General features: G+C 36.7%; 1 protein-coding gene across 1 annotated transcript in view; it reads left to right on the top strand.

Annotated features, from left to right (window-relative positions):
* The window catches only part of MAPK9 (mitogen-activated protein kinase 9), a 48,706-nt gene extending 33,969 nt beyond the window's left edge, over positions 1-14,737 (top strand). The window contains exons 6-12 of the mRNA XM_065409618.1: positions 70-235; positions 1,647-1,718; positions 6,810-6,992; positions 8,279-8,403; positions 9,021-9,084; positions 10,246-10,317; positions 14,564-14,737. Of these exons, the coding sequence (XP_065265690.1) occupies positions 70-235; positions 1,647-1,718; positions 6,810-6,992; positions 8,279-8,403; positions 9,021-9,084; positions 10,246-10,317; positions 14,564-14,706 (825 nt within the window). The 3' untranslated portion in view covers positions 14,707-14,737. The remainder of the gene's footprint in view (positions 1-69; positions 236-1,646; positions 1,719-6,809; positions 6,993-8,278; positions 8,404-9,020; positions 9,085-10,245; positions 10,318-14,563) is intronic.
* Positions 14,738-15,347: the final 610 nt, after the last annotated feature.

Here is a 15,347-nt window from a genome sequence, read left to right as displayed (position 1 = left end):
TTATGGAAGGTTATATGGTATCTTTCAGTATGTTGAGCCTTTCTGTTAACTGAAATAATTTTTCTTTAGGATTTGAAACCCAGCAATATAGTAGTAAAATCAGATTGTACACTCAAAATCCTTGATTTTGGACTGGCAAGAACAGCATGTACTAATTTTATGATGACGCCGTACGTAGTAACACGGTATTACAGAGCACCGGAGGTTATCCTAGGCATGGGATACAAAGAGAATGGTAAGTTGCAGTAATGAAGTATTAAACCTTTTCTCTAAAGTGCAACTCTCTCAGAAGAATCTCACTGGCAGGACACCTTTTGAGTTTTCTGTCTCTAATGCTAATGTAATTTATAACATGTTGTTGGGAATACTGAGATTTACAGAGTTAAATATTTGAGGAATAGCTGTTGTCCTGTTTCTTGTGCCTTTCTCTTTACCACTGCTCTCTTTATCCCTCTTTCCTTCCATTCTCACTTGCTTCACTCCACATATTTCTTCATTCCTATTACCGTTGTTCTATCCGCAAAAAAGAATGCATTGTTTATAAGACAATTATACTTATAGATTTAAAAAATCTAGCAGAACCACTATAGGAAATAATTAACTTGTTGTAAGGTGTCTTCTCTTTCCCCCTGTTTACCACCCCCACATTTGTTGCTTCATTTTCGTCATGTCTATTTAAGCTCTCTGGGCCAGGGAGTGTCTTTATACAATCCTAGGTCTATGTAGCACCTAAGACACTTTGGACACTGTATTTTTAATAATAATACATCTTAAATATCTTAAACAAAGCTTTCAGCAAGGACAATGTCCTTGAATTTCATTCCCTCGTCAAAAAAAGTTTTCAGATGATTGCTTGTGAGGCAGATGATACCCTGCATTCTACTCTAGACCTTCAGCTCAGTGCATTCCTTAGCCTGGATTAGCATTATATGGCCTGGGAGCATACCTTTTTTTGAGGTGTGGCTTTCTAACCTGAGAGTTCCACAGAATTTTCCGGAGTCAGCTGTTATGATGGTTCTGTCTGATACACAGGGGCCTTGACAGTACATTAATTGGTGTGGATCAAAAATGTTTAATATGCGTGTAGTAGAATGTGTCCTGAATTGGACAAGAACATTCTAAGTAACAGGAAGAATAATAAACTAATCTGTAAAACTGTAAATATGCAGTTTAAATTTTACAAATTAAAAAACTGTTTGTCGTAATTTAAAAAAATTCTTTAATCTTTTGTCCTTGTTGCACCTAACATATGATAGTGGATATCTGGTCTGTTGGGTGCATAATGGCAGAAATGGTCCTCCATAAGGTCCTGTTCCCAGGAAGAGATTGTATCCTTCTTCACAGTGGTTTCAGGGTTTGTAAAGTATGATAAAAATTTAAAAGTAATTGAAGGATTTAAGAACAGATCAGAAAAGCATTTTATAGAGTTAAAAAAAAAAAAAAAAAAAAAAACACGCAAGGCCTACCTCACAAAAACTGAATTACTGTCTAATAGCAAAACTTAGGAAAAAGCGAAGTCAGTGTTTGGTTTTCTGCATTCTTGTGGTTTTTATTGTAGATAGTAGGTTTATTTGTTTAGATTTTTTTAAGTTTTCCACTTTTGTTCATGACACTTCATAATTTGATCATTTCATTTTTACTTTCAGTTGATATCTGGTCAGTTGGGTGCATCATGGGAGAATTGGTGAAAGGTTGTGTGATATTCCAAGGCACTGATCGTATCCTTCCCTAGTCATCCTTGAATCCTTTTTCACATCCACCAAAGATGCACAATTATTTTTATCTATTTATGTATATAAAAGCATAAAAAAGAAAACAAAATATTTCACTACTATATTTTAATGGATCTATTGTAATGTTTGAAATTAGTGTCATTAACCAAATAGCTGAACTTCCTTTTTTTTCTCCTACTTACTTGACAACATTTAACATAGTTCTTACTGCTTGAACGCCTATTATTCATATTAACAACTTCACATTTTGCAGCTTTAAAAGGATATTGCTAGGTTAAAAAGCAAATTTCCTTGCCAGTGTTTCTAGTAATTAAATCGTTAAAACTGAAATCTTGAAAAATTTACTTTTCACAATTTATGCTGTTTGCTTCTAGCATTTCTGTATTTGCACAATGAAAATAATCCTACTCTCAATAGTTTCTTTTTTTTTTTTTGTATTTGTATAATAGCACACAGCAGTGCTGCAGAAGGGGGAATGTACATTTAAAAGTAAAGACCTTTTCTTTTAGATTTTTCTTTTAGATTCTTTTAGATTTTTTTAATTTTACGGAAACATTTCTGTTGGTCTTGGATTTTTCTAAGTTTGTTTTTACAAACTTGACATTTTGGTCTCTTAATTCGTTAAATACATATGGTTAAGATGGCTTAAACTATCTTTGCCAATAGATATATTGTACAAAAAATTATTAATTTAGTATATTTCAAAGCCTTTTCCTACAGGCAAAGTATAAAACATAGCTTAATTACTTGTTTCGAGTTTATAATATAAAAATTGGAAAGGAGACTACATTTCTCTCCATTTTAATTATTCTGAAAATGAAACACTGAAAAGTGAAAGGTTTTGTGGAACATCTAGTTCTGCATCAATAAATAAAATTTTATTTTCCCAGCTTTTTTATCTATATAAAGTAGATTCTGTGAAGGTATAACCTCTATAAAAAAACATAAACATGTAACAATAAAGGAATTTAAATCTGAATGCTAAATTCATGACACTAATCTTCAGCAGTTGATTAACATGCATTAATTTAACAGCACAAAATAATTAATACACAATTTTTTTCACCTCTTCTTCCCTTGTATATTTATTGTTTTATCCTTCAAAGCCTTCAGACCAACCTAACACAATTCTTCATGTATGTTGTATATCTTCTCACTTGCATGTTAACGTTGGTTATCCTGATTGCTGTCTTGATTTATTCATAAATTTATTCATAAATAAATCAAGGGAATTTTTTTCATACTTGTCAAATATGTATATAATGAATCAGTTTCCCTTCTGGAAGGGTAAATAAAGCTCCACCAATCTAGATTTAATGTAGCATATACTGTATAATGTAGCATATCTATATTGTAGGTGTTGCTGGTAGCTATGCTGATAGTTAATGTTGCCTAACATTTTCCATTCTAAGACTCTGTTTCTAGTTGCTTATAACTTTGTCAAACTTTAACCATTTGGGCTGAAAATTTCTATTTCAGGTGTCTGCCTCAGGTATATTTTTAAGTTTCAGCTAAAATGGTTCAGCAGTTTCATAGAATGAGGTTGGAGAAAAATACATTGTTTTTGCTCATATTAGATTCTTACAGCTGTTTCACTGAGAATCCCTAGCACCTCCATCCTTTGGTGCAGGCACTTGAACTCTGGCAGAGAGGGCTACTCTGTCAGGGATATGCCTTTGATTGTCTGCGTAAAAATCACCCACGTTTGGCCTCAGAAAATCATGGTTAACATATGCACAGTAGGCGTTTGTTAGAGGCTCGTGGCATTATTCTCCAAAGATTCTGCTTGTGCTGAGCATGCGCTACCTCTACATAGCTAGGTGCTGGCCAGACAGCATGCTCTATTTTAGCATTGCAGGGGTTGAGCAGGACTTTCCTTGCAGTTGCTCTTCCTAGTTGTTATGGTGCCAGGTACCAAAAAGGTACCTCTCTCTCTCTCTCTCTCTCTCTCTCTCTCTCTCTCTCCTATGCTGTCAATGCTCCCAGTTCCCAGGTAATGAGGGGGAGGAGGAAGCAACTTAATTCAAACACAGAATAGCGGGGAGCAGAGGAGGAAAACAGGGAGCAGAGTCCACCCAATATCTTCCTGGAAGTAATTATGACTTTAGAGGACTGGAATATTTCTCTAGATGTTAGGACTTAGGAAAACTCAATTCTCTGTTTATCTTCCTCCAGAGCTCATAGATCCACTATAGCTAGGTAAACTCACCATGTGTTAGAATCTACTAGGAGTGAAGTCTCATATCAGTAAGATAAGGACCACTTCTGCTCCAGAGGCTGCCATCTGCTTCTGTGGATGAAATCTGCCAGGCTGTTACATACCATCCTGTACACACCTTACATTACAAGTCAAGTTTCCGCCTAGTCTGTGTTTCAAATGCTACAAGGCATAACTTCTTAAACCCAGGTTTGAAGTGGCCCCTGTCCTAGAGCATAGCAAATGTTTGTTTCTACTTTCAACATTGGTGTGGTCCTTTGGAGAAATCCAGTTAAACACTCATTGGTCCTGTTCAGTTCTTTGTTAGGTTACTGTTGGTCATTAAATTTTCCTAAGACTGTTATTGACTAAAGAAAGAGAAGTAGGGATTATGAAAGATGGGGCTGAATGTGAAGTTTTATTCAGTTAACTGATTAACCCTAAGGGTATGTCTTCACTAGCAACGTTAAAGCGCTGCCGTGACAGCGCTTTAATGTGGCTGTATAGTCGCGGCACCAGCGCTGGGAGAGAGCTCTCCCAGCTCTATAAAATAACATCTCCATGAGAGGAATAGCTACCAGCGCTGGGAGCACAGTTCCTAACACTGGTGCACTGTCTACACTGGTACTCTACAGCGCTGAAACTTGCAGCGTTCGGGGGGTGTTTTTTCACACCCCTGAGCGAGAAAGTTGCAGCTCTGTAAAGTGCCAGTGTAGACAAGCCCTAACTGGTGATACTTTTGAGGAGAAACAACCCTTGAATGTAGTTTGGTGGAGCCCCTACCAGAAATCAGTCTTCCAGGTGGGAACAATATTTTTTGTGTGTGTTCAACAACTTTTTGTGTATGCACATTGTTTTAGCATGAGAGTTAACTTTTGTAATTTTTTATTTACCAGGCTTTTGATGTCAGTTTTCCATTTGAATGCATGGAACAAACAAATACATTATATTAGAATAATCTTTGCACTAGATGTCTATATTTTTAATATGCATCAGTGCATATCACAGGTATGAAAAGTTCTCAGTAGTGGCTGTATTTGTGGCAGACCAACTGAAATTTAAGCACTTCCAACAAAAATTTCTAAATAGAATTTTTTTTATGCAAAGGCATGCCATTTTGTTATACTCTCCCACTACATAAATAGGTATTCTAGAAAACTTTAGATGTGACATAACTAAACGTCTAACCTGTGAATGTTGACGGAGTTGGTGTTCAGCAATATGTAGTACTGCATTAGAATCCCAAATTCCTCTGATTCAGAAAATGATTAGGGATTCTGTCAATAAGAAGGTCTCCTCCAATGTCAGATCTTTGAGATAAACTGCCTTGCATAAATTAATTTACTTGCTGTCCAAGCATCTTCAGCCATATGTACCTTTTTAATAGATTGGATTGAATTCTCAAGAACTGCTTCACAGTCAGTGATGATAGAAATAATACAAGAATAATTTATCTGTACAGTTCTCTTCAGACATTGCTATGCTTTCTATTACATAGCATGTAATAAAACACTTAATAGAGCCACATTGCCGAATATTATCTGATCCCCAGACTGTATGGAGAAGACTAGATGCTTCAGTTCCTCTCCTCCTCTACTTTTTTCAATGTAAATAAGTAGAAAAATCATGGAATTTGTAGCGTAATCCCAATAAAATACAGTAATTGTGTGTTGTTTTCCTAACTACTCCCTAAGCATCCTCTTTATACAGTGACAAATTGAGATTCACATTCTTAACCAAAATGCTGTTTTAAAAGCCAGATAAATGAGACAGCTTGGCAGGCGAGGTGCACAGTTGTTATTTAGATAGTAAGAAGGGCAGGGGGAGAGTTGGGAAGATGCATCTTCCTAAGTGTGTGACCTCCTGTGAAGTTACATTTGAACTCTTAATAAGCTATGGTTATACTATAGCTTACGTCGACATAAGTTATGTCACCCAGGGGTGTAAATTAGCCACCCCCTTGAGCGACATAACTTATGCTGACTTAAGCACTGGTGTGAACAGCACTGTGTCTGCGGGAGAGCTTCTCCTGCCGACATAGCTGCGGCCACTTGTTGGGGGTGGATTAATTAAATTGATGGGAGAGCTCTCTCCTGCTGGCTTAGAGTGGCTACAAGCTGCGCCGCTGTAAACTCTCTGGTGTAGCCATAGCTTATGATTGAAGAACAGTCACTGTTCTCGTTAGGTATTACCATAATTGATAGTTAAAAACAAAACGCTTACATAGAAAATTCAGATTTGCCATTTTAGAAGCCATTATGATTCATTAGAGTTGGATTTTCATTCCATCTTCTCAGGAAACAGTTTTTAGATGAAAAATCACTATGATGCAGACTTTCTTAAGTAGAAAAGTTGTACAAAATTCTTCAGTCTGAATGTGATGCAGTTATTATTTGGTCAGGTTTGTCCTGATCTTTTTCCTGCCCTTTATTAACTTTATTTGTGAGGTGTTTTGTACATCTTAGGTCCAGAAGATTCAGCACCAGTCTTTCCTTTCTCTCGTCCCTGTCTCCATGAACAAAGTGCTTCATTATGGACACCAATCTCCAATCCTTTTGGATCCTGTCAATGCCACTTTTTAAAATGGCCAGTAGATTCTATTCAACGGAGATTTACACTTTATACATTGTGTAGTACTTTTAGTCCTTCCTACTATTGGGATTGGAAGTCTGATTTTTGGAAATTAAATTTGTTCTTTGCATGACCGCTCAGAATGCTGTGCTACTAGAACAATGTTACAATCCAGATTTGGCTCTTACAGTCCAGGTTTTCATTACTTTCAGTGCACACAAATGCTTTGTGGCACATTTCTATAAGCAGTATCTTACACAATGCAGATTTGAAATTTTTCAACTACTTTTCCTAAAGATAGCATCCAGATATTGATCAATGGAATAAAGTTATTGAACAGTTAGGAACACCATCAGCAGATTTTATGAAGAAACTACAGCCTACTGTGAGGAATTATGTAGAAAACAGACCGAAATATCCGGGTATCAAATTTGAAGAGCTCTTCCCAGACTGGATATTTCCATCGGAATCTGACCGTGACAAATTAAAAAGTAAGATATTTAGATATAAGAGGGGTCTTTCTAAATTGCTTCACTTGAAGTTTATACAGTATGCGCAGACAATGCAAACATGACACAATGCTGGTGTGATACAGTCTGATATCATCACACTACATTGCATTAGGAAGCAGGAGATTGAAAGCAGCAGCCTTGCTTTTTCCTGCATTGGTAGCACACCATGAAATGTCTTACTGCTGCCATTAAAATAGTTTGATTAAATATATACTTTCTATTCTCAAAGTTCCAGTCTATTAAGATACAGTCGATGGCTTGAATGTTTACTAAAAAAACATTTTTATGAAAGCCATTTTATAATGAAAATTGATCTTTCTTTCTCTAGTTGATATTGATATGCATGTGTAGTTCTCATGCTCATTTTAACTGCGTATTGATTAAATAGATTATTTTTTCTTAATTACTGGTATATTAGATATGCCTGTTGAATCTACCTCTTGGCCACGTGCAACTGCAATTATATTTAAAAAGCCACAGCAGCAGGCAGCTTAAATTTGTTATAACAATGTGATACCACATTGATATTGATATGGGGCTCAATCCCGCAAATACCTATTCTTAACTCCACTTGTGTGAGTAGTCGCGCTAAACCACCAAAAGAGAGAGATAAAATGCACCATAAGCAATAACTCTATCAAAAGGAATTAGTGACTTCATAAGTCACAAGAGCTAAAGCTTTCTTTTTACTATATTAATACCTATTTTTAAAATGTCAGGTTATGCTGTTATACTTGAAATATTATTTTAGTGCAAACCATGGCCTTGTACCGCAATGAGACTGTGTGCACAAGCAAAGTTACTTGGGTGTATTTGCAAGAGTGGGACCATGACTTGGATGGTATTAAATAATGTTTAATTTCAAACAATCTAACCTTAATTTTAAATATATGCAACAATATAATAAAAAGAAACTTTGTCTCATTTGGCTTTTGAAGATACTAGTTTCTCTCAGTAGAGTTAATACTTTCATACGTACAGCCAGATGTGTAGTTGTACTAGACACTTATTTCATCTTGGTGCATAATGTTCAAAGACTCTCACACAAGTTTTATAAGAGGCCTGTTTAATCTTGGTGCATTGTGAGACAAGGTTGAAGGCCAAGAGTCTACAGGTAACTAATAGAACTACTTGAATTATTAATTTGCTTAGGAATTTTTGTTGTGTATCTTTTTTGTTAGGATATATTCTACCATATGTTATTTTGTTACATTTTAGCATTTTAGCTTCTGAAACTTTGTTTGTTCTTTCCCACCCTCTTCTAGCAAGTCAAGCTAGAGATTTATTATCAAAAATGCTGGTAGTAGACCCAGACAAACGAATTTCTGTAGATGAAGCCTTACGACATCCATATATCACGGTCTGGTATGATCCAGCTGAAGCGGAAGCAGTAAGTGTACATAAAAAATTCTACTCAAAGTATCACTTTAATCTTCATATTCGAAACAGTAGTTTGTGGCTTGTGTCAGGTCAAGAGTAGATGTTGAATTCTCACTTTTCAGGCTAGCAAAGATTACATATGTAATCTTGAGAGGATAATAGCTTGAAGTGATTGAAGTACCACCTCCAAAACAGCCCAAGAAGTGGCATTACGGTTGGTTTGAAAACATCCCCTATAGCTGATTTCCTCTCCATAGAGATATAGTTGCCAGTGCAACAGTAATTTAGGCAGGTTTTTAATCCTACCAGCTTTAGGATAAAACCATTTAATTTTGTTGAGAATCCTTCAGGCCTCATGATTTCTTTAAACCTAATATCCAGTTTTCAGCTGACAAATCTAATTTTGGTACATCATTCCAGTAGCTTGATTAGTTTTGCAATTGAGACCATATAATTCTGAGGCACTTCTATAAAACAGATAAGATGGAGATATTGGCAAGGGACCCAGCCAGAGATTAGCAACTAAAAATAACATTTCACCTAGCTCTTTTTTGTTGTTGTTGACACCATGGTTAATTATACTAATTAAATGCTGCAGTTATATTTTAGATTTTATTTTCTTTGTAGCCTCCTCCTAAAATCTATGATGCACAGCTGGAAGAAAGAGAACATGCCATTGAAGAATGGAAAGGTAATAGCCAAAAATGACTGATTCCAGTGATGGTGGTAATTTATCAACCATCACTACTAAAGTAGTGTAACTCCTACACTGCATGGCTGATCAGAACCCACCAGATTAATTATACAATACTGTATGCAACAATGTGAAGATTAAAGACCCAACAAATCATAAAATGTCATATTATGAAGTTAATTATAGATTAGTATACAATACATTTGGAAAGCGAAGAAAGTAGTATATTTTGCTAAATGCAAGTTTTATTTGCATTTCTGGTATTTTGTTCGCTCTCTTTGTGGGTGGGTGGTGTGGTTTTTTGTTTGTTTTATGAAACCAGCCTTCTAAGGTAAGTGTTTGTTTATAATGGATCTCTAATACATTTTTCTTAATCAAGAGTTCTTCAAAACAGATACACCATCCGCCCTCCAAACCACAATGTTTAGTCTCAGATCTGTTCTAGTACAGGAGTCCTGCCTAGCAGAGTTGTGTATTTATAGTAAGACACTGTTTTCTTTATTGAGTAGCTTCTATGTTGGTAATTTGCACAAAAGATTAAAGGCATTGTGTGTTCTGGTAACAATTATGCCTTATTTATGGCGTTGTGTACATCACCTTGTGGTGAAACCAAGATATGAGGTATCCCTTACTCACTCAAGTAGTCTCGATCACACTAGCAGAATTAGTTTTACAAGTTAGGGCTACAGGATCAGGCCCATAATATTACCTTTAGAGAGAAGACCTTATAGATAAGTAATTTCCATCATGGTTATGAATGAAAATATTCCTATTGGTAAGAAAAAAGTGCTAAGGTTTTTCCAGTACAGGTGGTCTGACTATTATGTTTTTAGCTGACATACTTTTTTCTGACCTTTGTAAAAGTTTAATTTCAATGTAGTTCAGCCATACAGTAAGTTATTACAATGGGTTAACTATTATATTTCCTTTAATGTGTTTAGAGTATGTCTGTTAACTTTTTGGTAAATATTGAAACTGTTTTTAACTCTTCAAGTAAATTTGCAAAGTCCATTCATCATAACAGTTGTTTGTTCCATTGGGAAAGTGTACCTCTAAACAGTTTACAGCTACAACTTTAAAAGTGTAAAAGGAAATGGCTGAAAGCACTGTTTTTTGTAATATTATCTTTCCTTACCAACCCTTTTTCTTTTACTTAAGAATTAATATACAAAGAAGTAATGGATTGGGAAGAAAGAAGCAAGAATGGTGTGGTAAAAGATCAGCCCTCAGGTTAGTCATTGGTTTTAATAGTTTAATTTTTTCTGCAGCTCTGATACATGTTTGGTGAGATTCTCATATTACATGAATCAGAATCAACAATCCAGTTATGCCAGAAAGTTTTGGTGTCTAATGCTCTTGATCCTGATCAGTCTCCCAGATTCATAGTCAATTTGCCTTGCTATGAAGTGAGCTGCGGAAGCATGTGCTGCTCTTCTTCCTCCCTGACTGGAAGAGATAAAAATAATTGTTTTGGGTTTAATTGTTTATAAACCACTTCTTTCTAAGACATTCTCCCATCCTGTAGGTATAACCTGTGTCCTTGGTGCCCAGATGACAGAACAAGGAGCAATGGTCTCAAGTTGCAGTGGGGGAGGTCTAGGTTGTATATTAGGAAACACTATTTCACTAGGAGGGTGATGAAGCACTGGAATGCATTACCTAGGGAGGTGGTGGAATCTCCTTCCTTAGAGGTTTTTAAGGCCCGGCTTGACAAAGCCCTGGCTGGGATGATTTAGTTGAGAATTGGTCCTGCTTTGAGCAGGGGGTTGAACTAGATGACCTCCTGAGGTCCCTTCCAACCCTGATATTCTATGAGATGTATATTACCTTGCATTGGCTGTATTAAAAACGTTTAAAAGTGAAAATTCAGGGTGCCTCTGGCCTCTCCTAAACTGATAGCAGTATTATAGAACACAGTTTAGCGCATCTGTACTTCTCGAAGGTTTTAGTACAGTGGCTAGCATCTGCAATGGTTTTGTAATGGAAAAATGTCTAATGCACTGAAGAAACTTGCAGCAGTGTTTCAATCCCTTTATTCAGATGTTGGGGGGGAGGGGGAGGGTGGTTCTCGTCTTGGCCTTGTAACTTAGGTGGGTAGTAGTGATTTTGTTAGCAGAGTATAAAAATTGCAGAAGAACCTTTGCCCTGTTTCCTTTCTATATCAGTTTTTTCTCACTGTTATCCTTGTATTGGTCTGAGGAACTAATTTGTTTAATTGGGGTAGTGATTTGTCAGATCCTGAATCCCAAGCCAAAGCAAGTGCAGGTAAATCCTTTTTACTTAGTTTCCCATATTTATAAATAATAAAATAGTAATTTATTGTCCTTACCCCTTGCCTTAATAATTGATACTAGAAACAGCATATGTGAAAAGCAGGTAGACTTCAAATTTGACTGTATTCTTGATGTAAACCCATTGTGTCGTCGCTGTGTTTTTGCTGGGAAACAGCTTACTTTGCTCTTCCATTCTGGGTTAGAAAGAGTTTGCTTTATCTTACTCCTGTTTCTCAGCTGGATACATTATATAGATTTAAATTTACATGTAAATTCAGAAGCTAGTATTATGGCCTGCTCAAAAGGCTAAAATAGTCATATTCTGCACAGAGAACTCCAGTGAGGTACCTTACATGTTACAGTAAATATGTTCAGGGGAATGCCCCTGTTATCTTCTGTAAAGACCCACATTATTGGAGGTTTTATATTTAAGGAGTTCCAAAGGTATGAACCAGTTTTTATCTCATCTAGTAGCTGAAAGAAGCTGCCAGACCAAGTAAAAAATGTGCCGTGAACTGAAAAGTGAAATAAAGTATGTTGTGGAAAACAACTCTGCAGGCTCTACAAAATGTTATTCTTTAGAAACTTGCAAACTGTTTTGCAGGGATCCAATACTCTTCAGCTGACGGCACTGTAACTCAAGATGTCCTGCTGCAATGTTTAGATTTAATTTTTCTTTAGTTTTATAGTTTGTCACAACTTATTTATTTGTAGTACTAGTTGTCTCGTAATTCAATGACATTGGGATTATTCCTCTCTGTGTGTAACATTTTAATAACTGTATAATACAAGTATTATAGTGTTCGCTGGTATTCCAGTGATTCTTACTTTTCTTTTTTCCAGCCCAATTTTTAGATGAGTCCAACCTGATTCAGTATAACATTTCTTTACTGTAAAACTCTCAGACATAGTCATGAGGAGCTGTATAGGTTACAAGCCCTGAAATAGACTTTAACTTCTTGACTATTTTTGTCTAGTTTTTTATCTGTCATCAGTTTAAGTATATCATTGTGACGGGTTGGATCACAGAAGCCCCCTTGGGAACTGCCAACTGATGTGCCAAGACTACTTCTGCCCCTGCTTTCCCTGCCAGCTTGGGACTCCAGCACCCTGTCTTGTTGAGCCAGACACGCCACTCTGCTCCAACACAGACCCAGGGTCTGAACCACGCGTCCCAAAGCTGTAGACTTAACAGAAAGCAATTTAAGAAGTGTTCCTGTCTTTAACACTCAGATGCCCAACTTCCAATGGGGTCCAAACCCCAAATAAATCCGTTTTATCCTGTATAAAGCTTATATATAAATTGTTTGCTCTTTATAACGCTGATAGAGAGATATCCACAGCTGTTTGCCCCCCCAGATATTAATACATACTCTGGGTTAATTAATAAGTAAAGTGATTTTATTAAATACAGAAAGTAGGATTTAATGGTTCCAAGTAATAGCATACAGAACAAAGTGAATTACCAAGAAAAATAAAATAAAACACACAAGTCTAAGCCTAATACAGTAATAAAACTGAATACAGATAAAATCTCACCCTCAGAGATGTTTCAGTAAGTTTCTTTCGCAGACTGGATGCCTTCCTAGTCTGGGCGCAATCCTTGTTCCAGCTCAGGTGGTAGCTAGGGGATTTCTCATGACTGCAGTCCCCTTTGTTCTGTTCCACCCACTTGTATATCTTTTGCATAAGGCAGGAATCCTTTGTCCTCCTCTGGGTTCCCACCCCTCCTTTTCAATGGAAAAGCACCAGATTAAAGATGGATTCCAGTTCAGGTGACATGATCACATGTCACTGAAAGACTTCATTACCCACTTGCCAGCACACACGTCTACAGGAAGACTTACAAGTAAAACAGAGCCATCTACAGTCAATTGTCCTGGTTAATGGGAGCCATCAAGATTCCAAACCACCATTAATGGCCCTCACTTTGCATAATTACAATAGGCCCTCAGAGTTATATTTCATATTTCTAGTTTCAGATACAAGAATGATACATTCATACAAATAGGATGAACCCATTCAGTAGAGTATAAGCTTTGTAATGATACCTTACAAGAGACCTTTTGCATGAAGCATATTCCAGTTACATTATATTCACACTCATTAGCATATTTTCATAAATTCATATAGAGTGCAACGTCACAATCATATTTTAGGCATCTTATGCACATTTTTACTGCAGTTTAGAAATCTCAGACAGTGGCTTCTAATGTAGTCCCTTCCAACAAGAGATATCCGCTTTCCTTCCTCGAAGGTGTGGGTAGTGTGTAGAGGATCTCAGTTGCTCTCTGTGTGGACCTCACAGTCCTAAGTCTGGCTCTATTGCTGGAGCCTCCCAGTGTCTCCTGCTCCCTACAGGTTACTGTTGGCCATTTTATTCGATGCCTCCTAACTAACTCTGGAGTCTCCCCTGATACTTTACCACACAAGGTTCTCTACTCTGAGCGCATGCTGCTTCTTATATAGTCCTGGCATAGCCACATGACATCCCCCCCTTTCTGCCTGCAAGACCCATTGGTCTCTCTTGAGTACTAAATATCACAGAATGCATTCTCTTTAAACTACCAAGCCTTAGTAACCAGCATAGCAGCACTTCCCCTTAAAGAGGTTGCCATGTTTTCTGTTATGTGGCTGTAAAAATTAGTAATCCAATCTATTCTGGGAGGTGTTGGATACCTGTTGTATGCTTTGACTGTTCTGACTAGTGTTAAATTTTCTGATGTGAATAGGTAATGCAAAAAGCATTACTGTTAAGAGTGAAATGGAGATCTTCCCATCTTCTCAAGGAATAAAGTTACAAATTATTCAAACATAAAAACGACAAAATGAGATGTCAGAAGGGCATGGAACAATGTTTCCTGCTTTTTATAACACTACTGTGGAAATGTAAAACTGAAATCTGCTTATCAGACTTGTTTGCTCTTCTAATTTTGTTCAGTGATGAGCTGCTGGTATTTTTCTTTTTTTTTTAAACAGGTACAGTATTCTTTTTGGAGGAAAAAGGCACAGAGTGTTACATGTATTTTGCACAGATACGTGAGCTCAAATTTTGAGTTAACTTTGATAGTCCCTTAATAAATACAATAGTAAAGCATTGTGTACTCTGGAAAAGGAGATACTAAGAATCCTAAAGCATTATTATCTATATCTGCAATAATGTCTTGCCTCAGATTTTATTATGCTTGGTTTACTTAGCACAGATGCAGCAGTGAATAGCAACACCAGTCCTTCCCAGTCATCATCGATCAATGACATTTCATCCATGTCAACTGAGCAAACATTGGCTTCAGATACAGACAGCAGCCTTGATGCCTTGACAGGACCCCTTGAAGGATGCCGATGATCAGCCAGGATTGCAGACTTCACATTGGGAAAAAAACTCGTTTCCATTGGCCTGAATTGCTTGTAAGTTAATGGAACCAAGTAGAGAAACTCCATGTTCTGCATGTTCTACTAAAGTAATGCCTGTGTTTTTACTCAGTTGTAATAAGACTCCCTGCTTAATGTTATAGAATGAAAGCAAATCAATGTCTAAAGAAGAAAAAATTTCAGTTTAGACATTACTATGGGCTTTTTTTGTTTCAGCCTATTTCAGGTGAGCAGTTACAGTAGATGTGTACCAGATAACTCCTCCTGAGTGAGTTTATGGACCTTCTGTCTCATTCAGTAGACTTCTGTAACACACACATGGTCATTACATTTTTGCATAGAATTACCCTGTAGTGGGTGTTTTGAATGTATAGCGTCGGTATAATTTGCTTAAATATGATTACAGAAGTTTGCGCTATTTAACTCCAATATGTTGTATGTGAGTGTTACCTTACATATTGGAAATTATCAGTACTGTATTCAAGGGGCAATTGTTCTTCCACATAGCACTTTTTTTTTTTCTATTGAGCCCTTTCTTTCCTCACCTCCCAATAATTTTGTATATCTTCTTGTAGAAGAAACAAACGTGTGAACTTCATATAGCATAGCCATCAT

This window comes from Emys orbicularis, chromosome 8 (assembly GCF_028017835.1).
Source record: "Emys orbicularis isolate rEmyOrb1 chromosome 8, rEmyOrb1.hap1, whole genome shotgun sequence".
NCBI lineage: Eukaryota > Metazoa > Chordata > Testudines > Emydidae > Emys > Emys orbicularis.
This window is presented reverse-complemented; position numbering and strand designations above follow the sequence as displayed.